Raw genomic sequence first — 22,979 nt, forward strand, 5'->3', positions numbered from 1 at the left:
AAAAAAAATGCGATTTTTCAAACATGTTGTAAAAACGTGCCATATGATGAAATAATGTAAAGGAGGCCGTGAAAAACACTCCAGAAAGGTTTTCTTTGAAAAAAAAATCATGAATTTTGGCGCAAAAAAACGGCTTACTATACTATGTCGAAAAAAAATGGGATTTTTCAAACATGTTGTAAAAACGTGCCATATGATGAAATAATGTAAAGGAGGCCGTGAAAAACACTCCAGAAAGGTTTTCTTTGAAAAAAAAATCATCATGAATTTTGGCGCAAAAAAAACGCCTTACTATACTATGTCGGAAAAAAAATGGCATTTTTCAAACATGTTGTAAAAACGTGCCATATGATGAAATAATGTAAAGGAGGCCGTGAAAAACACTCCAGAAAGGTTTTCTTTGAAAAAAAATCATCATGAATTTTGGCGCAAAAAAACGCCTTACTATACTATGTCGCAAAAAAAATGCGATTTTTCAAACATGTTGTAAAAACATGCCATATGATGAAATAATGTAAAGGAGGGTGTGAAAAACACTCCAGAAAGGTTTTCTTTGAAAAAAACAATCATCCAGAATTTTGGCGCAAAAAAAACGCCATAGTCGAAAAAAAATGTGATTTTTCAACATGTTGCAAAAACGTGCCATATGATGAAATAATGTAAAGGAGGCCATGAAAATCAGTCCAGAAAGATTTTCTTTGAAAAAAAAAAATCAGGAATTTTGGCGCAAAAAGAATGGCATAGTATACTATGTCGAAAAAATAAAGCGATTTTTCCAACACGTTGTGAAAATGTGCCATATCATGAAATAATGTAAAGGAGGCCGTGAAAAACAGTCCAGAAAGGTTTTTTTTGAAAAAAAAAAAAACATCATGAATTTTGGCACCAAAAAAAACGCCTTACTATACTATGTCGAAAAAAAAATGCCATTTTTCAAACATGTTGTAAAAACGTGCCATATGATGAAATAATGTAAAGGAGGGTGTGAAAATCAGTCCAGAAAGATTTTCTTTGAAAAAAAAAAAACCATCATGAATTTTGGCGCAAAAAAAACGCCTTACTATACTATGTCAAAGAAAAAAGCCATTTTTCAAACATGTTGTAAAAACGTGCCATATGATGAAATAATGTAAAGGAGGCCGTGAAAAACTCTCCAGAAAGGTTTTCTTTGAAAAAAAAAAAACATCAGGAATTTTGGCGCAAAAAAAAACGCCTTACTATACTATGTCGAAAAAAAAATGCCATTTTTCAAACATGTTGTAAAAACGTGCCATATGATGAAATAATGTAAAGGAGGCCGTGAAACACTCTCCAGAAAGGTTTTCTTTGAAAAAAAAACCATCATGAATTTTGGTGCCAAAAAAACGCCTTACCATACTATGTCGAAAAAAATGCCACTTTTGAAACATGTTGTAAAAACGTGCCATATGATGAAATAATGTAAAGGAGGGCGTGAAAAACAGTCCAGAAAGGTTTTCTTTGAAAAAAAAAACATCATGAATTTTGGCGCAAAAAAAACGCCTTACTATACTATGTCGAAAAAAAAATGCCATTTTTCAAACATGTTGTAAAAATGTGCCATATGATGAAATAATGTAAAGGAGGCCGTGAAAAACTCTCCAGAAAGGGTTTCTTTGAAAAAAAAAAACATCAGGAATTTTGGCGCAAAAAAACCCGCCTTACTATACTATGTCGAAAAAAATGCCATTTTTCAAACATGTTGTAAAAACGCGCCATATGATGAAATAATGTAAAGGAGGGTGTGAAAATCAGTCCAGAAAGATTTTCTTTGAAAAAAAAACCATCATGAATTTTGGCGCAAAAAAAACGCCTTACTATACTATGTCGAAAAAAAATGCCATTTTTCAAACATGTTGTAAAAACGTGCCATATGATGAAATAATGTAAAGGAGGCCGTGAAAAACTCTCCAGAAAGGTTTTCTTTGAAAAAAAAAACATCATGAATTTTGGCACCAAAAAAACGCCTTACTATACTATGTCGAAAAAAATGCCACTTTTCAAACATGTTGTAAAAACGTGCCATATGATGAAATAATGTAAAGGAGGGCGTGAAAAACAGTCCAGAAAGGATTTCTTTGAAAAAAAAACCATCATGAATTTTGGCGCAAAAAAAACGCCTTACTATACTATGTCAAAAAAAAATGCCATTTTTCAAACATGTTGTAAAAACGTGCCATATGATGAAATAATGTAAAGGAGGCCGTGAAAAACACTCCAGAAAGGTTTTCTTTGAAAAAAAAACATCCAGAATTTTGGCGCAAAAAAAACGCCATAGTCGAAAAAAAATGTGATTTTTCAACATGTTGCTAAAACGTGTCATATCATGAAATAATGTAAAGGAGGCCGTGAAAAACAGTACAGAAAGGTTTTCTTTGAAAAAAAAAACACCATGAATTATGGCGCAAAAAAAACGCCATAGTATACTATGTCGAACAAAAAAATGCCATTTTTCAAACATGTTGTAAAAACGTGCCATATGATGAAATAATGTAAAGGAGGCCGTGAAAAACTCTCCAGAAAGGTTTTCTTTGAAAAAAAAAAAACATCAGGAATTTTGGTGCAAAAAAAAACGCCTTACTATACTATGTCGAAAAAAAAAAGCCATTTTTCAAACATGTTGTAAAAACGTGCCATATGATGAAATAATGTAAAGGAGGGTGTGAAAATCAGTCCAGAAAGATTTTCTTTGAAAAAAAAACCATCATGAATTTTGGCGCAAAAAAAAGCCTTACTATACTATGTCGAAAAAAAATGCCATTTTTCAAACATGTTGTAAAAACGTGCCATATGATGAAATAATGTAAAGGAGGCCGTGAAAAACTCTCCAGAAAGGTTTTCTTTGAAAAAAAAAAAATCATGAATTTTGGCGCCAAAAAAACGCCTTACTATACTATGTCGAAAAAAAATGCCATTTTTCAAACATGTTGTAAAAACGTGCCATATGATGAAATAATGTAAAGGAGGGTGTGAAAATCAGTCCAGAAAGATTTTCTTTGAAAAAAAAACCATCATGAATTTTGGCGCAAAAAAAACGCCTTACTATACTATGTCAAAAAAAAAAGCCATTTTTCAAACATGTTGTAAAAACGTGCCATATGATGAAATAATGTAAAGGAGGCCGTGAAAAACTCTCCAGAAAGGTTTTCTTTGAAAAAAAAAAAAAACATCAGGAATTTTGGTGCAAAAAAAAACGCCTTACTATACTATGTCGAAAAAAAAAAGCCATTTTTCAAACATGTTGTAAAAACGTGCCATATGATGAAATAATGTAAAGGAGGGTGTGAAAATCAGTCCAGAAAGATTTTCTTTGAAAAAAAAAACCATCATGAATTTTGGCGCAAAAAAAAGCCTTACTATACTATGTCAAAAAAAAAGCCATTTTTCAAACATGTTGTAAAAACGTGCCATATGATGAAATAATGTAAAGGAGGCCGTGAAAAACTCTCCAGAAAGGTTTTCTTTGAAAAAAAAAAATCATGAATTTTGGCGCCAAAAAAACGCCTTACTATACTATGTCGAAAAAAAAAAGCCATTTTTCAAACATGTTGTAAAAACGTGCCATATGATGAAATAATGTAAAGGAGGCCGTGAAAAACTCTCCAGAAAGGTTTTCTTTGAAAAAAAAAAAATCATGAATTTTGGCGCCAAAAAAACGCCTTACTATACTATGTCGAAAAAAATGCCATTTTTCAAACATGTTGTAAAAACGCGCCATATGATGAAATAATGTAAAGGAGGGTGTGAAAATCAGTCCAGAAAGATTTTCTTTGAAAAAAAAACCATCATGAATTTTGGCGCAAAAAAAACGCCTTACTATACTATGTCAAAAAAAAAAGCCATTTTTCAAACATGTTGTAAAAACGTGCCATATGATGAAATAATGTAAAGGAGGCCGTGAAAAACTCTCCAGAAAGGTTTTCTTTGAAAAAAAAAAAAAACATCAGGAATTTTGGTGCAAAAAAAAACGCCTTACTATACTATGTCGAAAAAAAAAAGCCATTTTTCAAACATGTTGTAAAAACGTGCCATATGATGAAATAATGTAAAGGAGGGTGTGAAAATCAGTCCAGAAAGATTTTCTTTGAAAAAAAAACCATCATGAATTTTGGCGCAAAAAAAAGCCTTACTATACTATGTCAAAAAAAAAAGCCATTTTTCAAACATGTTGTAAAAACGTGCCATATGATGAAATAATGTAAAGGAGGCCGTGAAAAACTCTCCAGAAAGGTTTTCTTTGAAAAAAAAAAAACATCAGGAATTTTGGTGCAAAAAAAAACGCCTTACTATACTATGTCGAAAAAAAAAAGCCATTTTTCAAACATGTTGTAAAAACGTGCCATATGATGAAATAATGTAAAGGAGGCCGTGAAAAACTCTCCAGAAAGGTTTTCTTTGAAAAAAAAAAACATCATGAATTTTGGCGCCAAAAAAACGCCTTACTATACTATGTCGAAAAAAAAAAGCCATTTTTCAAACATGTTGTAAAAACGTGCCATATGATGAAATAATGTAAAGGAGGCCGTGAAAAACTCTCCAGAAAGGTTTTCTTTGAAAAAAAAAAATCATGAATTTTGGCGCCAAAAAAACGCCTTACTATACTATGTCGAAAAAAATGCCACTTTTGAAACATGTTGTAAAAACGTGCCATATGATGAAATAATGTAAAGGAGGGCGTGAAAATCAGTCCAGAAAGATTTTCTTTGAAAAAAAAAACCATCATGAATTTTGGCGCAAAAAAAAGCCTTACTATACTATGTCGAAAAAAAATGCCATTTTTCAAACATGTTGTAAAAACGTGCCATATGATGAAATAATGTAAAGGAGGCCGTGAAAAACTCTCCAGAAAGGTTTTCTTTGAAAAAAAAACATCATGAATTTTGGCGCCAAAAAAACGCCTTACTATACTATGTCGAAAAAAATGCCACTTTTGAAACATGTTGTAAAAACGTGCCATATGATGAAATAATGTAAAGGGGGGCGTGAAAAACTCTCCAGAAAGGTTTTCTTTGAAAAAAAAAAACATCAGGAATTTTGGCACCAAAAAAACGCCTTACTATACTATGTCGAAAAAAATGCCACTTTTCAAACATGTAAAAACATGCCATATGATGAAATCGCATTTTTTTTTCGACATAGTATACTATGGCGTTTTTTTGGCGCCAAAATTCATGATGATTTTTTTTTCAAAGAAAACCTTTCTGGAGTCTTTTTCATGGCCTCCTTTACATTATTTCATCATATGGCACATTTTCACATGTTGAAGAATCGCATTTCTTTTTCGACATAGTGTAGTATGGCGTTCTTTGGCACCAAAATTCATGATTTCATAGTTTAGTATGATAATCATAGTTTAGTATGTCGTCCGAAAAGTCACAAAAATATTGTAGTTTAGCATGTCGTCGGAAATGTCACAAAAACATCATAGTTTAGTCTGTCGTCGAAAACTCCACAAAAACATCATAGATTAGTATGTCGTCCAAAATGTGGAAAAAATGTCATAGTGCATTATGTCGTCCAAAACATTATTAAAATGTCAGTTTAGTATGTTGTCCAAAGTGCGGGAAAAAGGTCACAGTTTAGTCCGTCTTAACATACGTTTTAGTGAACCGAGCAGCCTTGGCAGAGTACTGCACTCCGAGTGCTTTTCTAGTTGATTCTGCTCACTAGATATAAACCAAGCACTTATATATGTATCAAGAAATCATTCTGCTTCAAACTGGTGTCAGAATTAATGTTACCAGAACAAAAACAACTGCACTCTTGTACTTATCAAGACTTTTATTAAGCTTACTTTACATTCATGTACCAAACAGCATCACATGAAAGTCTTCTCTTGTGTTCGCGAGTACTGAGAGGAAGGGAAAAGTCCGCTAAACAATGAGGATTCAGGCTCCATACTAACAAAGCGACACGAGGATAGCAAGGCAAAGAAACACAGACAAAACACACAAATTCAAACAGAATTAAAGTGAACTGATTTACTCAAACTTATGTGGTATAATACCTTGTCAATAAGGAACATTCTCTCAGCAAAAGTTGGACCAAAATAAATGCAAAGCAATAAATAGGCACTGGGGAAGTAGTCACATTAGCATGTTGTAAGAGAGCTGCTTAAAATGGTCGACAGATGGTTTTGGGGTGAAGCTGCACCGACTGCTCATCAAATGAAGATCCAAAATAATGCAGATGGAGAAGAAAACAGCTTTAGCGCTGCATGACTGTGATTATGAGTCTGATGAAAAAGCTCTGTGTGCATTAGGGAATTGCTGAGAGTTAAAATCCGGGTCTTCCCTCACTCGTTTCTTAATGTCTGATTTAACCTGAGAAGAAGAGAAGAAAAGAACAAGTGTGATTATCATCATAGTGGGACATGCAACACTTGTGTTAGAAGATTAATTTGAACTTTTGAGCTTTGTTAAGGAAAAAAATATCACAGTTGTATCAAGAGAAATGACTAAAAACCAGCAAAAAAAGTTTTTACAATGTTGTTTTGCTTCACATGTTTAGATGAGAATGGTAGCTTTTTGTTAATCATTTATTCCATACCTACATTTATTTATCAGGTTTAAACAGACACCTTTCTGATAACCCCGGGGTATTAACAGGCTGAATGTCATGTCTCCATCACAGCTGTATTACAACCAGGAAGAAGACCCTTCAGAGGTGGCGAGTCATGGTGAGTTTAATGGACAGTTTTCTTGGCTGGTTATTAAAATGTCACATCCATAACTTCAAGATTAATACTGAGGTAAAGTTATTTCTATTTATTATTTAACACAAGCAAATAAGCTTTAGTTCTAAGAAATGTCATACCACTAATTAATGAGAGGGCTAGAACCGTCTAAACAACTGTTATTTAAAAGTAGGGAGCATGATTATACATTAAATCATACAGATCTTAATATGGCATTTACATCACTTATTCACAAGGAATGCTTGTAATAATAATACTTACTACTTCCCCTTCCATAAATTTGGGAAACGGGTTTGTAACTTTGGTTAAAATGCTCCAGCTCTCTGTTATGATTAGGCAGACTTACTAAAGTCACTGGTTAACTCAAATAAAGTTAACGTACAGTGAGTTTTTGTGACAGTGACACGCAAAATTATTTTACAATCAGATGTTTTTGAAGTATAAACCCCAACAACAGAAAAGACAAGAGTAGTAGTTCTTAACAGTAACTGCATTTGATTTATCAGTAAAGAAATATTATACTGTATACACAATTATGGCAGTGGTATTAAATTTGCATACAGATGTGACAGTCTGTTCTGGGTGTGGCAATATTTAAATGCAATTGGATTTGTAGCCAAGAGGCGCCTTCCGATTTCAAGTTGGAAAGTGGTTTGTGTCATTAAAGGCACATTAAAGGCAGTTTTGGTTTCTTTAAGTGTTACTGTATGAGGTACTTATCCACATAGTCAGTGTGTTATCTACAGTAGATGACAGTGTGCATGCCTTCAGTTGGAAGAAGCAGAGAGGACTGCTGGCAGAGAAACAAGCCTATTAGCTTGCTGTGAATGGATTTAGCAGCAAAATGTATTTTAGTGTAAGCCATAATCCTATCTGCTCCATGGGCGCCTTGGAGTGGCTGACCACAGCTTTCTAACAAGCTGGCCTTTGTGAAAAGAGAATTTCCCCTCTGCAGGACTGTTAAAGTATTGTATTTCTACACATACTTGCTCTATGGCTGTGAAAATGTAGTCCTAAACAAAAGTGCTGTCAGGTGGCAAATTTAGTGTACTCTAAATACCAGCAACAACGTGCCACCTTCCAACCGAAGGTGCTGTGTGATAGTGGCTGGTTACACTTTGCTGTTGATCAGACTGTCCCATCAGTACCATGTTAAAGATGCAATTAATGTTAATTATCTACCTTTATGACAAGTACTATTGGAAATGTATACATATCTACTTTTATTTCTACCAGTACAGATAGTGTAGTGCATGAAAATGTGCTTGAAATACATGAAACTGCTCTGATTGCTGGCATTACGATGGGTGCTTCTGTTTGAGCTAGCCTCAGTATTAATGCCCTGATATTAGAGAAACAGCACACTCTAGTCTACATGGTATCAGTAAAGAGAATGCTGTTAATAACCTTATCATAGCGTCAGATAATGGACTGGTCTCTATACTTATTTTATTGGACCTTAGTGCAGCATTCGATACAATCGACCACAAACTTTTATTACAGCGACTAGAACATTGTATTGGCATTAAAAGGACAGCACTGGACTGGTTTAAATCCTACTTATCAGACAGGTTCCAGTTTGTGCACGTCAACAAAGACTCTTCTGAGAATACTAGGGTTAATCATGGAGTTCCTCAGGGTTCTGTCTTAGGACCAATACTGTTCACATTATACATGCTTCCCTTAGGCAATATTATTAGGAAGCACTGTATTAATTTCCATTGTTATGCTGACGACACTCAATTGTATTTATCTATGAAGCCAAATGAAACTAATCAGCTAGCTAGACTGCAAGATTGTCTTAAGGACATAAAGACCTGGATGACCTATAATTTCTTACTACTAAATTCAGACAAGACTGAAGTCATTGTGTTTGGCCCCAAACATCTTAGAGAATTGCTTTCAAAGCATATAGTTACTCTGGATGGCATTACATTGGCCTCCAGTACTACTGTGACGAACCTCGGTGTTATCTTTGACCAGGACATGTCCTTTAACTCGCACATAAAACAAATCTGTAGGACTTCCTTTTTCCACCTGAGAAATATTGTGAAAATCAGGAACATCCTGTCTCAGAGTGATGCAGAAAAACTAGTCCATGCATTTGTTACTTCTAGGCTTGACTACTGTAATTCCTTATTATCAGGTTGTCCCAATAGCTCTCTGAAACATCTACAACTGATCCAAAATGCTGCAGCCAGAGTACTGACGGGAGTTAGCAAGAGAGATCATATTTCTCCTATATTGGTTTCTCTTCATTGGCTTCCTGTTAAATCTAGAATAGAATTCAAAATCCTTCTTCTGACATATAAAGCTCTTAACAACTAATCTCCATCATATCTTAAAGACCTGATAGTACCATATTATCCTAGCAGAACTCTTCACTCTCAGACTGCAGGCTTACTTGTTGTTCCTAGAATCTCTAAAAGTAGAATGGGAGGCAGAGCCTTCAGTTATCAGCTCCTCTCCTGTGGAACCAGCTCCCAGTTTGGGTTCAGGAGGTGGACACCCTCTCTATTTTTAAGACCAGGCTTAAAACCTTCCTTTTTGACAAAGCTTATAGTTAGGGCTGACTGGGGGACCCTGACGGGGTATGCTGGTGTTTTCATTTGCACAACTGACTTCCCCTCTTGACGTCCCTTTAGTTTGCCCCTAGTTATGCTGCTATAGGCCTAGGCTGCTGGGGAACCTCTCTTGATGCACTGAGCCCTTCTCTAACTACCTATGTATTTACAATATATACCATTATTGCATTACACTCACTCTGTTTCTTTCTGTGTCCTTTCTCCGAGTGTCCCTGGTCCCAGAACTGGATGCTTCAGATGTGTGGTTGTTCTCCCACCTCCAGCTGCCCATTTCCACCAATCTACTCTGCATTGCCCTTACTATACTTGATTTGCTCATCTACATATTTTTGAATTTACCACCAGCTATATATGTAGTATATTTAATGCCAGAGCCATACACCATAGCAGTAAACTATAATTAGTTCCCATGTTAGTTGTACTTCGCATGTATCATCTGTCTTATCATGCATGTATTATACTGTGTGTTTTATGGTCCTTGTGTCCCCCCCACCTCTCTATCTCTACCTCTACCCCTCTATCTCTACCTCTATCCCTCTATCTGTATCCCTCTATCTCTATCTCTACCCCTCCATCTCTACCCCTCTACCTCTTCCCCTCTACCTCCATCCCTCTATCTCTACCTCTCTACCTCTTCTGTCCCTCTCAACCCGCCCGGCCAGCAGCAGATGGGTCCCCCCACATAAAGAGCCGAGTTCTGCTCGAGGTTTTTTTCCCTGTTAAAAGGGTGTTTTCCTTGCCACTGTCGCCTTTTGGCTTGCTCTGGGGTTCAGGCATATGGTGTCTGTAAAGCGTCTCGAGACAATTTGACTGTAATTGGCGCTATATAAATAAAATTGAATTGAATTGAATTGTTAGATCTGCAGTGGTATATGACACTGGCTACACCTTCATTAAAGGCCTTCCTGGTAAATAATACGAATAAAACGTTCCATTTACATGATTTGAATGTATTTCTATTAATCCAAACATGTGCAAGTATTTAGATGGCTATTGATTATAAACAGTCTGACTAGACGTTTTCAAAAGCTAGCTCACATGTTAGACTCTGCAACACTGACAAGAAATTGAACTTAGTAATCAGACATTCCAAAATCCTGTAACTAAGCAAGAGGAAGGGCCAGAACCGTCTCATTTTTATTTATTTTTAGTTGATGTTTATGAATTGTACTGTAGGTAGAAATAAATATATATATATATATGTTTACATTTACAATAGTTCCTTGTATTAGGTGGTACTCATGAGACAGTCTGATCAACAGTTAGTAAAATGTAAAGACATCTATCTTCACTTTCAAATTCGATAAAAAATGTAGTTAATGCTACAAATAACTAATGCAAATAATGGCTAAATCTATGAAAGCAAAGGACCAAATTGGGTCATTATGAGCTTAAATGATATGCAGTGTGTAAGATTGAGCTACCTGCTCTGCATATGCTTCCTTCAGCTCCTGGGTCTCCAGATCGTCTTGTAACCGCTCCCCAGACGTGATGGGCTTCACTCCGGCCGTCCTGGCTGCTTGGCTCACTGCGTCAGAGATGGAGAGGAGGCTTCCACCACCCTGTCCCGTCTAAAAACAAACGGCACGAAGACGAATAAGATATGCAATACTTATATTTTATAATAAAAATAAAAGTTACAACTGATCTGCTTACCTTTCTGCGTTTTGCTGGCATGCCGTGTAAATAGGCATCGGACAGCGGAGGCTGAGCCTTCATTTTCCTTTGAGTCATCATGTCACACCTGATGATGGGCACCCATTCCTGCAACACATACAGTAGATAAACAAGGGTTGATCTGATTTATCAGGAGTATATTTTAAATTAAAGGCTCATATAACCCTCCAGTGCAGCTCAGCAAGAGACACACATAGGGATTTCTGCAAATAAAGACTAAGAATAGGTTTTGACTTAATTAAGTTTAATATGCTTTTTTGTACCAATCTCCTGCAGTGGAATTATTTTACAAAGGAATCTCTTGGTGGCCAATATGGACACAACTACAGCATCCCAAAACACACCTTGTCCTTTAAATTTTACATAAAATAAGGCTGATGAAAGATGTAATTTGTGGATCACAAACATTAGTCTGTCTTTCCACAAAGTCTGAGTAATTCCATTGATAGTAACAGGACGATGTAAATTTAAAGCAAAGCAAAGAAAAGGAGTGAAAGGAAGGACATTTAGTCATTAATAGGCCTGCCATACTTATTTGAGCTGACTCTCTTAAAATCATTTCCATTCATCTTTATAAAAACTACTAGATGAAACTACGTCTTGTTTAAATCACTGTTCCTGAGATGGTTTGTGTCTCCTTCTTCTGCTGTAGTTTAATGGAACCAACAGTTTATCTTAATGCGCTTACTTTTTAATATGCTACTTGCATTTCAGTGATATTAACATCATGGATTCAGTTGCTGCAAAGCTAAACAGCACTGCTATAGAAACAGTTTGTGCCAAATAACAAAAGGGGAGTCCAGTAACTTTGAGGAGGTGTTTTCTTAAATTTTCAGCAAAAAACTGATGTTCAAAAGGTGCAAACACCAGCAATCTGCTGGTCATAAAGACATAACATGAACAGCAAAAATTTATTGCAATTATTTATGACAACTTTCAACTAGGAGTTTAAGACTAAGATTTTGACAGCTAGGGCTGCAACTAACAATTATCTTCTACATAAATCGCTTTATTACTTGTCAGAAAATGGTGAAAAATGTTTAGTGCTTCCCAAAGCCCCGCATGATGTCCTTAAATGTCTTGTTTTGTCCACAAACTAAAGATCTTCAGTTTGCTGTTAGATGAATGTAACCAAAAAAGTTCAGTGTATTTGACGTTAATCATCAAATAGTTTCTGCATAATTTAGTTTTTGACAGACTTATAAATAGTTGCAGCTCTAGTGACAGCTACATGAAAACAACTACTTTTCCCTGAGCAAACAAACAAAAACATTCATGTTAAAACAAGCCGTGGGGCTCTTACAGGAGGAACAGCAGCAGCCCAGGCCTCAGACTCTCCACCAGACTCCTCACTCCCTCCCTCAGCTCCTGCTGCTGCCATGTCGCCACCTAACGGTGCGGCTCCTCCTGAGGCTCCCAGGTCTCCTGGCAACACCCTCGTCTCCCGTGACGATGCTCGTGTGTCGTGTGACACCGACATGGCCTCCTCTGCTGTGGTGGCTGCAGCCGGTGAGAGGGTGTCCCCGATCTTTGGAGGAGGAGAGCAGGAAAATTAGGGAACTCCGAGTGAATGCAAGAGCTGAAATGTCAAACCAAGTCCATGTGAACTCTCACACACGTCAAACTTACCGTTGCACTTTGGGCTCGATCAGCCTCTTGGGTGCAAGTTGCAGAAGACTGATCTCTCTGTGAAAGAAAGCCATCTAATATTTATTAGCCATTTCAGACGCATTGTCCAGAGTAACATGATATGTAACAGCCATCAGATAAGAGGGACTGCTCCATCTGCATGTTACATACATGTACATGCTGTTCTGCAGGAAACTGATGCAGAAACTAAAATGGACATCAGTTACAAAACTACATTTGGGGCAAATACCAAAAATAAATAAAGGTAAATAACTGATTTTAAACCTGAGTGTAATTGAAAGGCCACATCATCTAGGTGAGCTCTGATTTCCTCCAACATGTGTCCAACCATACAGGTCTCACTGCAATTTGTGAAACAGTCATGAAATATAATTAACTGTTTTGATAGATGAACAAGATTTTTTAATCTTTTTTTCTGACACTGTACAAATTTCAAACAGATGTGTTATGAGTTGGAAGTACCTCTCACACCTGTACTTTTTTTGTCAACCTAGTCAGACCAAATGTTGTGTTTTTAGAGTTTTTGGGGTTTTTTTTATTGGAAAAAACTGACCCTGCGAAATTTAGATTTTCTGCGGTATGAAAAAAATCTAGGAATTTTCATAGACGACTTGGATAACTCTATATGGAAATGCATGTCCATCCATGTACATGAATCAATCAACCTAATGTTGTCACTATTTCAGAAACTGCCAAGACACTATGTTGGTCCACCTTTATTCTGAGAAGGGTAAAATATATGGTGTATGTAAAGCTGTGGTCCGTTACCTGAGTGTGAACGATGTAGCTCTGGATCTGCTCCTGTGTGATAGGGATGTGATCCAGAATGACCTGCAGCCTCATCGTCATCATGCTGGTCATCCAGTTGACCAAGCTGGGGCTGATGTCACTGGACATCCTCCGCTGGAGCAACAAAAGAAAATACAAGTTTTTAAACAGAAAAACTACAAGAACAGCTGAGAAAAATTCTAAAAATGCAAGCAGCAGCTAACATTTATGAAAAGGTAAGCTAATGTTCATGAAACACTACTAATGCAACAAAGCTGATGTAGCTGTAACAGAAACATTATTTTTACGTGGGTGGAGTGCATCTTGATGTCAGAAGGAACGAGTCAGTTCCAGGAGTAACTATGGTGCTCCATCTAAAGCTTTTTATAGATGTTCACTAATAAAGTCCATCCATCCATCCATCCATTATCTATACACCGCTTAATCCTCACTAGGGTCGCGGGGGGCGGCTGGAGTCTATCCCAGCTGACTCAGGCAAAGGCAGGGGACACCCTAGACAGGTCACCAGTCTGTCGCAGGGCTACATACAAAGACAAACAAGCACTCTCACATTCACACCTACGGGCAATTTAGAATAATCAATTAACCTCAGCATATTTTTGGACTGTGGGAGGAAGCCGGAGTACCCGGAGAAAACCCACGCATGCACAGGGAGAACATGCAAACTCCATGCAGAAAGATCCCGGGAAAGCCGGGACGCGAACCAGAGATCTTCTCGCTGCAAGGCAAAAGTGCTAACCACTACGCCACTGTGCAGCCCCCACTAATAAGGTATTGTTGTATAATCGTATGTTGTCCAGCTATTTAGTGTTTCTTCTCAGGAAACACACAAAATGGTGACCTGATAATGCTTCGATGATATATAATAAAAAATAGAAAACTGAAATGTTTTTAGTTTTTGTTGCCTAAAACCAACAACAAAAATCTAATGAATAAAATTTGACAAAAAATACAACACGTTTGTCATAGGACTAAAACTACATCAAAATCTGATGCCAAATTAACACTGGTTTTAAAGTCTATGTAAAGAGACTTAACTCATAGACTAATTCCAATGATGTGGATTTTTTATCTGCATAAGCATTCTAATTACATCACATAATTTACGATACGATACAATATGTGAATCAAATGCAAGTATAGAAAAATTAAGCAGAGACCATAAAGTATTTAAAAGTGGGATGTAGCCACTGTGACAAAGCCCACTGGTCCATAGACTACAGCTCTGAAGCCTAAGGTTTTTTAATTTGACCAAACAACAATGACCTGTCAACCACAAGAAATCCCTGCTTTAAAACACACCTTGCTTAATCTTCTATTGCCCTCTAAATGGGACCATAAATTACACAACTGTGGCTATAAACTCATTAGAAAAAATACTGAGGTAACAAATCAAGGAAGAAGTAGATCTAGTTTCTCATACACTTCTATACAGATTTTTTAAAACCAGAGGAGTCTCCCTCTGGTGGCCGTCAGAAAGAATGCATTGCTTCACTTCTCAGACTCTGAAACTGTTTTTTATATACATCTATTGTACTATTCGCACGGGATTAGTATTACCTGGGGATCTCTGGTAATTTGTGAATTACTCCAGGATGTCTGTGTTTCTTTAAGCACATTCGCACGGGATAAGCGAAGTCTGTATTTTACTCGAATTTACTGACATTACAGCCCGGATATGATGTCAAATCTGTGCAGGTCGCAACATCCGCTGTTGTCACGTCCATGTACAAAGTGGTCGGCCGCTACACGCAAAAAAATACAGACATCGGTCGCGCGAATAAACATTAAAACATTAAAAGCCTATGTTCTAAGAACGCTACTGTTAGGGTCTCCTTAGGTTTAGGCATGAAAACCACTAGGTTAGGTTTATGGAAAGCTTGTGGTTCGTGTTAAAATGATCACTTTTAACGTGGTTTGTAGTCGTCATAGCAACAGTATACACGTCAAAGCAGCAACGTGACTTGAGAACAGCGGGCAGCGTTGTCGGGATAATGGGCTGTCTAGTCGGGGCGTTTGGATTCAGCCTGTTGAAAGATACGCCTACCGCATGCTGCTATGTATGTCATCCATCTCAATATCCTCCCACATCTCCCTCTTCTTGTTGATCTGATTTTGCCGTTTCTGTGAATGCTCCATAGGCCTGTTGTGTATGGGACTACTCCTGCATTTGCTCCTAAAATGCTGTCAATAATTTCCACCGCAGCCTCCATAATTTAACCGAGAAAGATGTAGAAAAAGATGCGCAATAAAAAACAACAACAACTAAAATACCCCCCAATCACCGAGATGCAGATTCGCATGGGACTAGTATTATCCCAGGACGTCGGTGTTTGGCGAAATATAGTTGGTAATTTGCGGGGGATTATTACTTTCCCAATTACCGACATGGGGCATTCGCACGGGATTAAGATCACCGACCTCCTCGGCAATTATTACAAATCACCAGAGGTCCCCAGGTAATACTAATCCCATGTGAATAGGGCTTATGACAGAGAACACCGGTGTAACTAAAGCTATAATCTCCGAAGAGAAATAAAATGTGTAGTTTCTGAAAGAGAACATATTCAGTCTGTTGCGCAAAACTGGCTTGTATTGTCATAACTGAGATCGTTAGTTAATACGGCAAACTCTAGTGTCACTTTCAGTTAATGGCCGGATGAACAGAAACTGTACACTCACTATTCTGTGGTTGATGACTGCAGTTAGAGCCCTCTGGTCTCCTCTCAAGCAATGCAGGTTCAGGGCAAGACACTCAAACAATGCTTGGTTACACATCTGTAGCAAGCGGAGCCCAAATGTGTCATCTAGATAAGAAAAAATATCAATTAAGCACCACAAATATTAAATTTTTTTCTTATTTAAAATAACAGCAGTAGTCATATTTAGATTACTACTAGGAATACTACATACAGTTTAACACTAGTAGCGTAAACTTAAGTTTACCAGTGCAACGCAGAATGTGTGTAGCGATGTGCATCAGCTGCTGCCTGAAGAAAGACATGTTGGTCTGGGTGATATCAACGCCCTCCAACACCGTCACTGAAGACTCTCTCTGTTGGGAGTTCAGAACAAAAGGTGTCTGTGATTATTTGAAAATCAGGTGATATGAAGTTGACTTAAAAATCTCATAGATACAAATTAATTACAGGACTATAACATATTTTGCTGGGAATTACTGACAACTGATTTACCCGATAAGGTGGGTTCAAATTATTCACTAAACATTCCCATCTTGAGCAAATTTAATACTTAAAAGGTGGATTTATTATACGTTTAAAGAAAGATTTGATGTAAACTTTTATTGAATACTTATAAGATGAAACTAAGTAATCTATTTTACTAAATATCCCCCAATTAACCCTCTGAGCCACAAAGCTGCTGCTGGGTTTGAAACATAATTTCTTTGAAAAACATAAAAACTCAATTGGAGCTAGAAATTAAAAAAAGAGAATAGTCAGATTTTCCTCTCACAGTCCTTGACTGCAACCTATGTAATATGCTCATGTGCTTCTGTCAGGATACAAAAACAAAACAAAGTTTCAATTACAAAACCTGTAAAAAAAAATAATAATCTGCAGCATTAGCTGTTTTGTACAGCTCTAGCAGTGAGAAAAGTCTCTGACTTTTCTGATAAACTGCATGCAGTGTTTCCACAGAGCAGAGAGGAGATGACAAGAGAGACAAGCGGAAAATAAAATGTACCGGATCAATAAAAAAATATAGCTCAAGAACGGTATATAGCAAGTTGTTGGAAGATCATGATCAACAGTCTGAAAAGCGCTGAGGTTGTATAGGTTGCAAAAATGTAAAAAGGCCCAGTCATATAGCAGAACTAAAGCACCTGCAGGCACTTAATAATAAAATAAATTATTTTTGTAAAATACATTAAAGAGAAAAATTCAAGTTTATTTTTTTCTTCTTTTCATCAGTCATGGCATTATAAATGTGTCATACGCACAAAAGATATTTTTGAGTTCACTTGTGCTTGTAGTGAAAGTTGTGCAGTTTCCATAGAGGTGCAGGACTTTATATTGCAGTGAAAAATGAGCCCACAGTGAATAAAAATGTGATAGGTGCAAAAATTCCCAGAAACTGCTGAGAGTTCAGAGGATATTAAGAAGCATTAAGCTTACAAAGCTTTCAGTGACATACTTACAAAGCTTTCAGCGATATACTCCTCCAGTTCATTTACAAGACTGTCAGCAGCAGCCTGTGGAAAGAAAAACAAAGGAATGTACCAGTTGTTGGTCAGCTACACAAAAAATACAGCAGTTACAAATTACCTAGGATAGGAGCAAAAATTTAAAGTAAAGCAGCAGTGTCTATTTTGGAATACACTTCAGCATTTGCAGATTGACAATCCCTCAAAAGTTATAAACAAAATTAAATTTCTGGTGAGTGGTACTGACAGCAATGTTCTCATCGGTGGGCTCTCTGCCGTTGAGGTAGTTCTGGGTGAAGAACTGGGACAGCTGAGGCTGGATGCGGCCCAGGGGCTGGTGCTGGCCATGAAGCAGCATCACCAGGTCTGACATGGTGAACGTCTGGCACACCAACATCAGCAGCTCTCCGAAGAACCCTGGGAACCACAATTTAATTATACAGCAGTCATTTTCTGACACACTTCATGGCTGAATAACATCATCATCTGCTGTGTGAACAGCAAAACACACGTGGATGCTCGTTACTTACCTGTAGGGTCCTCAGGACTGATGAAGATGTTGGTTGCCTGAGACAGCCTCTGCATGAACTGGGCAATGCTCTCTGTGTCATTCTGAGCTTGGCCCAGAGAGCCCATCATGGTGGTCAGGACGCCTCGGACGATGCCTGTGAACAGCTCTGGGTTGAGGGCATCGGCGGCTGCTGCTGCTGCGGTGGGGTTAGGTGTTGGGTTGGGCCCTGCACCGGGAGCAGGAGTGGTACCAGAGGGAGGCGGGGGTGGAGAAAAGATGGGTTGGGCCTGGAAATTAAAAAAGTAAAACAAAGAGTGAGGATTTGTTAACATTACTGGGAATGCAGGTTTTTACACAGGTAACTTACTCAATGCAAGCCTCTCTACCCTCTAGTGGGGAGACATGGTGACGGTTTGGGCTTATTTCACAATACAATACTGGTGCTAAAACCCTTTATTTCTTTCATTTACGACAGTGGGAAATGATCTGTAAACAGATACACACAGTTGTCCTCTACAACACCGTGTGACCTTGTCTCTATAGAGAAAGCGTTTCAGTCATATTTTTGAGTTGACCATTAGACAGGTGTGTAAAGAGAGGGATGTTTCGGTTCAATGAAGGTCTACAACTGAAATGTTACAAAGAAACATGTTTTTCAAGTTAAATAGTATGCAGGGGTCTGTTGAAAGTGTACAAAATTACAGTCACTGTGCATTAGACTCATTCAACGCCTCCTGTGTGGATGCTGCTAAACATGCTACTCACACTACACTTTCTGTGTGGATATGATTGAGAGCAAAGAGGACTGTCTGCTTGGAGATGTCATTATGGATGGAGATACAATTTTGCTGAATCTGACAAAGCAGATAAGTTTTGTAATGCTGGGCTGACACCATGGAACGTTAAAATTCAGGTTGCATCACACACATACACTACCAGTCAAAGGTTTGGACATGCCTCCTCATTGAATGTTTTTTCTTTATTTTCATGACTAATTTACATTGTAGATTCTCACAGAAAGCACCAAAACTATGAATGAACACATATGGAATTATGTAGTAAACAAAAAAGTGTGAAATAAGCCAAAACACGTTTTATATTTTAGATTCTTCAAAACAGCCACCCTTTGCTTTGATGACTGCTTTGCACACTCTTGGCAGTTGCTATGGTTTACAACAGTAGTCAAATAGGGCTATCCACTGTATACTAACCCTATCTCTGCACAACACAACTCATGGTCTCCAACACATAGGAAGGCAAGTAATTCCATAAACTGACTCTTCACAAGACACACCTGTTAATTCAAAACCTGACTACCTCATGAAGCTGACTGAGAGAATGCAAAGCTGTCATCAAAGCAAACGGGGGCTACTTTAAAGAATCTAAAATATAAAACATATTCTAGTTTGTTTAAAACTTTTTTTGTTTACTACATAATTCATAATTCCACGTGTTCTTTGATAGTTTTGATGTCTTCAGTATTAGTCTACAATTTAGAAAATTCTCAAAATAAATAAAAACCATTCAATGAGAAGGTGTCTCCAAACTTTTGATTGGTATTGTATATAAAACTAAAATGTAAATTCCGGTACGAGTGGCATCCAAAGCCAGTTTTATTGTACAGTCTAATAGGTGCACTTGTGTCAAACATTCAAATACTGACCTGCTGCATGAATTCAGTCACTCCCTGGATGAAGGCTGGGACCCCAGATGTAGTGACGGTTATTGAGGGGGCACCTACAGGCCCTGCACCAGCCCCACCAGCTACCCCCAACAGAGAACCCAGGAGCTGGCTGAGGTCTGGGGGCATTTCCTGAAACTGGGGCTCACTGGTGTTGGTCTCAGTTTGGTTTGGGGTAGCAGCGGGTGGAGGTGTTGGACCAGAGGTGGAGAAAGAAAAGGATGAGGATGAGGAGGAAGAAGAGGAGGATGTGGATGTGGAGGAGGAAGAGGATGTGACCGTTTGACCAGCTGGAAGAAAAAAGATTTAAATATAATTTTCTAACTATTATAATTACAGACAAACGCTGCAGTTGAGGTCTATATCTAAATTTAACATCTGGAAAAGTTTACCCATTTGTCCTGGCAGCAAAAGTTGTCCAACGAGTCCACTAATCATCTGGTTGAGAGCAGCAGGGTTGAAAGCCTGTGTGAGACATTTTCAGTAAATTTTGAATATTGACAATCAGCATTAAGAAAACAGGAACCCAGTGACAGAGCAACATTCCCACCTGTCCCGGCTGCTGGCCTGGCATGGCAGCTCTCACATTAATGGTGGTTCCCCGGGTGCTGAAAGCTGGAGGGGGCATGTTGGGTGCAAAGGGGGGTCGGCTGAACACAACCCTGGCCTGGGGCTGGGGTCCAGCATGGGGAGGTGGAGGGGGGGCAGTAGGGGTGGTGGTGGGTGTGTTAGGACCCGTGGTAGTAGTGGAGGAGTTGGCTGTGGAGCTGTAACCAGTAGGGGTGGGCTGCGGTGGGACCGGCTGGCCAGTGGCAGCAGCAGTGGCAGCGCTAGTAGCTACGGCAGCAGCATACTGGCTGATCTGCTGCATGAGATTTCGCATGAAGTCAGGGGGGAGGGCACCTGGAAGGGGAGATCAGTGGAGTTACTAAGTTGAATTTAACTGTTGCAAGTTGGAAAACGATAAAGTGGAAATTAAGAGGTTTTACCCTGCTACACTGGGATGTCACTTATGGGTCAATCCATCTCAAATCATCAAAGGTATTCTGCTAAACAATATCTGATTTGCTAAAAGTTATCTTTGAAACCATAAACTATGAATACTTAAAATGGTACTGTTGAAATTTTAAACTCATATCAAGTACTTTCTGGGGTTTTTTTTTTTAATTATCCACTAACCCACTTTCAGCATGTTTTTTCACACGGACTTTTCTCAGGAAACAACATCGCAGAAACTTTTAAAGACAAAAACTTGAAAACACCTTCATATTTTTAAAAAATGTCTTAAATGGAAAAAACATTTTTGAAACACCAGAACTGTTGTCTACTTGGCGCTATCTACCAATACTTTCGCTTTTGTGGTACAGCTTGTCATACCTACTCAAACTAAATATATTAACAAAAACTTTTTTTCATTTTATCACCTAGTAATTCATATTAAAAAGTATTCTATATGTCTTGCTGGTACTATTCTGGCATGCAGCTACATATGGTTTAGAGAATACCACTATTTGACTTCGGCATTATCAATTTTTTGGTAATATGTGCTCAAAGATGGGAAATTAATGACATCTTTAATTTTTCAAAAAATCACCCCAATTAGAGATGATTTGATCTACTTGTCCAATATTACAAATTTTGAATCAATGCCATGATGAGAAAATAGTGAAAAAGTTCAGGCTTTTATCTGTTTTTTAAAAAAAAGATTTTATCTCAGGAGGTAATTGTTATATAGAGCTAAAATGTCACTAAAATCTGCGAAAATTTACATATTTTATGCTATAAAGAATCCAGGCAAATCAGAGGTGGTCAAGCAGAAATTGTTCCAGCAATTTGACGATTTGAGAATAAATGTCTCATAGTTTGCTAACCATGCTATCAACTGGCTTTTACCTGGTTGTCCTGGCATTTGCTGTCCAGCTGCTGCAGGGTTTGGACCTGGACCTGCACATGCATACAAAAACAACAACACAGAAATAAAAACATTCCTACAGTAATTGCCAAGATTTGACTCTCCACAAAAGCACATTTGCAACATCAGAGCCATCATTCAGCAAACACTGGGAAAAACATTTTGTTGTAAATCAGTTAAGAAGTCTTATTCTTTAGCAAATGCTTCAGGCAGCAGTGCATAGAGGATGCACAATGCACTGCTGCCCAGCACTATGACGCACAAATAGCTTTGATGTATTGGAGCATTCAATCAGTGGCAGGTAGGGGACAACACACCGTCCGTGTTCATCTGCATCATGACCACCGGGACTGCCTGGTGGCTGATCCTGATGACCCGGGGGCCAGCTTGTCCCTGTCCAGCCTGCTGATTGGACGGGGTAGTCTGTGGTGGGGAGGTCTGTCCCTGACCTGCCTGCTCCGACTGGCCAGCCGGCTGGGTGGGCGGAGCTTGTCCCTCAGTGCTGTTAGCCGCAACAGTCACTGTGGCACCCAGGTTCATCTGTTGATGAAGATGCAGGAACAGTCAGTCAGAGTATATGAGAGGTTTGCATTTTTTTTTTTACAATATGCTTGCAGTCACGCACTGGGATGTGGTGGTGCACAGCTCCAGGGAGAGTGACTGGGGTGGCATAGTGGGAAAAAGGCCGGACCACATGTAAGTGGCGGGGCACAGGGCTCATGAGGTTCAGTCGCAGGTCACTGAGGGCCACCAGGGCGTTACCAAGGAGACGGAGACACTCCCATGTCAGGATGAGGGTTCGCTGGTCCTCCTCTCTCTCCTGTGACAGAACAGATACCACCTTTGTGAACAACAACGTTATATCAATGTGTAAAATGTCAAAATCACAATATTAGAACTACTTTAACTCCATTACATGAATACTCAGGAGTACTACTTTATTATTTTAGCTTTACACACGTACAGGAGTACAGAAATCCATTTATGATAAAACATATGAAATATAGATTTTTAAAAACCTTACAGTAAATTATTCTCCACTGTAATGGTCAATCTGATACTTATGGTGTTGTAGTGCTTGAATTAGTTTGTATTTAACTAATGAAATATCTAAATTTTTGAAATATTACACTACATTTTTATTCGTTCTACCCAATAACAGATTTTTTTGCAATTGCACAGCACGTTGGCTATTTTCTATCTTTTATTTTTGTTGATACTTAGAAAGTTTGTTTTGTTTTGTCACAAAGCTTATTAAAAACACTACTGAACAAAGCTGTGTTGATCTGATGAT

General features: G+C 38.1%; 1 protein-coding gene and 1 long non-coding RNA gene across 8 annotated transcripts in view; one reads left to right on the plus strand and one right to left on the minus strand.

Annotated features, from left to right (window-relative positions):
* Positions 1-10,151, plus strand: part of LOC118471258 (uncharacterized) — a 25,007-nt gene extending 14,856 nt beyond the window's left edge. For 5 of the 6 annotated variants that reach the window (XR_008602699.1, XR_008602702.1, XR_008602698.1 and 2 more), the window contains one exon: positions 6,652-10,151. This is a non-coding gene — a long non-coding RNA (uncharacterized LOC118471258). The remainder of the gene's footprint in view (positions 1-6,651) is intronic. The other variant, XR_008602700.1, reaches the window with a different exon arrangement.
* Positions 5,782-22,979, minus strand: part of bag6 (BCL2 associated athanogene 6) — a 25,497-nt gene continuing 8,299 nt past the window's right edge. The window contains exons 9-25 of one of the 2 annotated variants that reach the window (XM_055013475.1): positions 22,311-22,505; positions 22,135-22,225; positions 21,667-21,717; positions 20,324-20,676; positions 20,166-20,238; positions 19,756-20,063; positions 18,112-18,379; positions 17,829-17,998; positions 17,576-17,629; positions 16,363-16,471; positions 16,099-16,223; positions 13,396-13,530; positions 12,607-12,663; positions 12,281-12,505; positions 10,957-11,064; positions 10,725-10,871; positions 5,782-6,341 (exon numbers count right to left, since the gene is read on the minus strand). In XM_055013475.1, the coding sequence (XP_054869450.1) occupies positions 6,246-6,341; positions 10,725-10,871; positions 10,957-11,064; positions 12,281-12,505; positions 12,607-12,663; positions 13,396-13,530; positions 16,099-16,223; positions 16,363-16,471; positions 17,576-17,629; positions 17,829-17,998; positions 18,112-18,379; positions 19,756-20,063; positions 20,166-20,238; positions 20,324-20,676; positions 21,667-21,717; positions 22,135-22,225; positions 22,311-22,505 (2,565 nt within the window). In that variant the 3' untranslated portion in view covers positions 5,782-6,245. Of the gene's footprint in view, positions 6,342-10,724; positions 10,872-10,956; positions 11,065-12,280; positions 12,506-12,606; positions 12,664-13,395; positions 13,531-16,098; positions 16,224-16,362; positions 16,472-17,575; positions 17,630-17,828; positions 17,999-18,111; positions 18,380-19,755; positions 20,064-20,165; positions 20,239-20,323; positions 20,677-21,666; positions 21,718-22,002; positions 22,226-22,310; positions 22,506-22,979 lie in introns of both variants that reach the window. The other variant, XM_055013474.1, reaches the window with a different exon arrangement.

The sequence above is a fragment of the Amphiprion ocellaris genome, chromosome 9 (genome assembly GCF_022539595.1).
Source record: "Amphiprion ocellaris isolate individual 3 ecotype Okinawa chromosome 9, ASM2253959v1, whole genome shotgun sequence".
Taxonomy (NCBI): Eukaryota; Metazoa; Chordata; class Actinopteri; family Pomacentridae; genus Amphiprion; species Amphiprion ocellaris.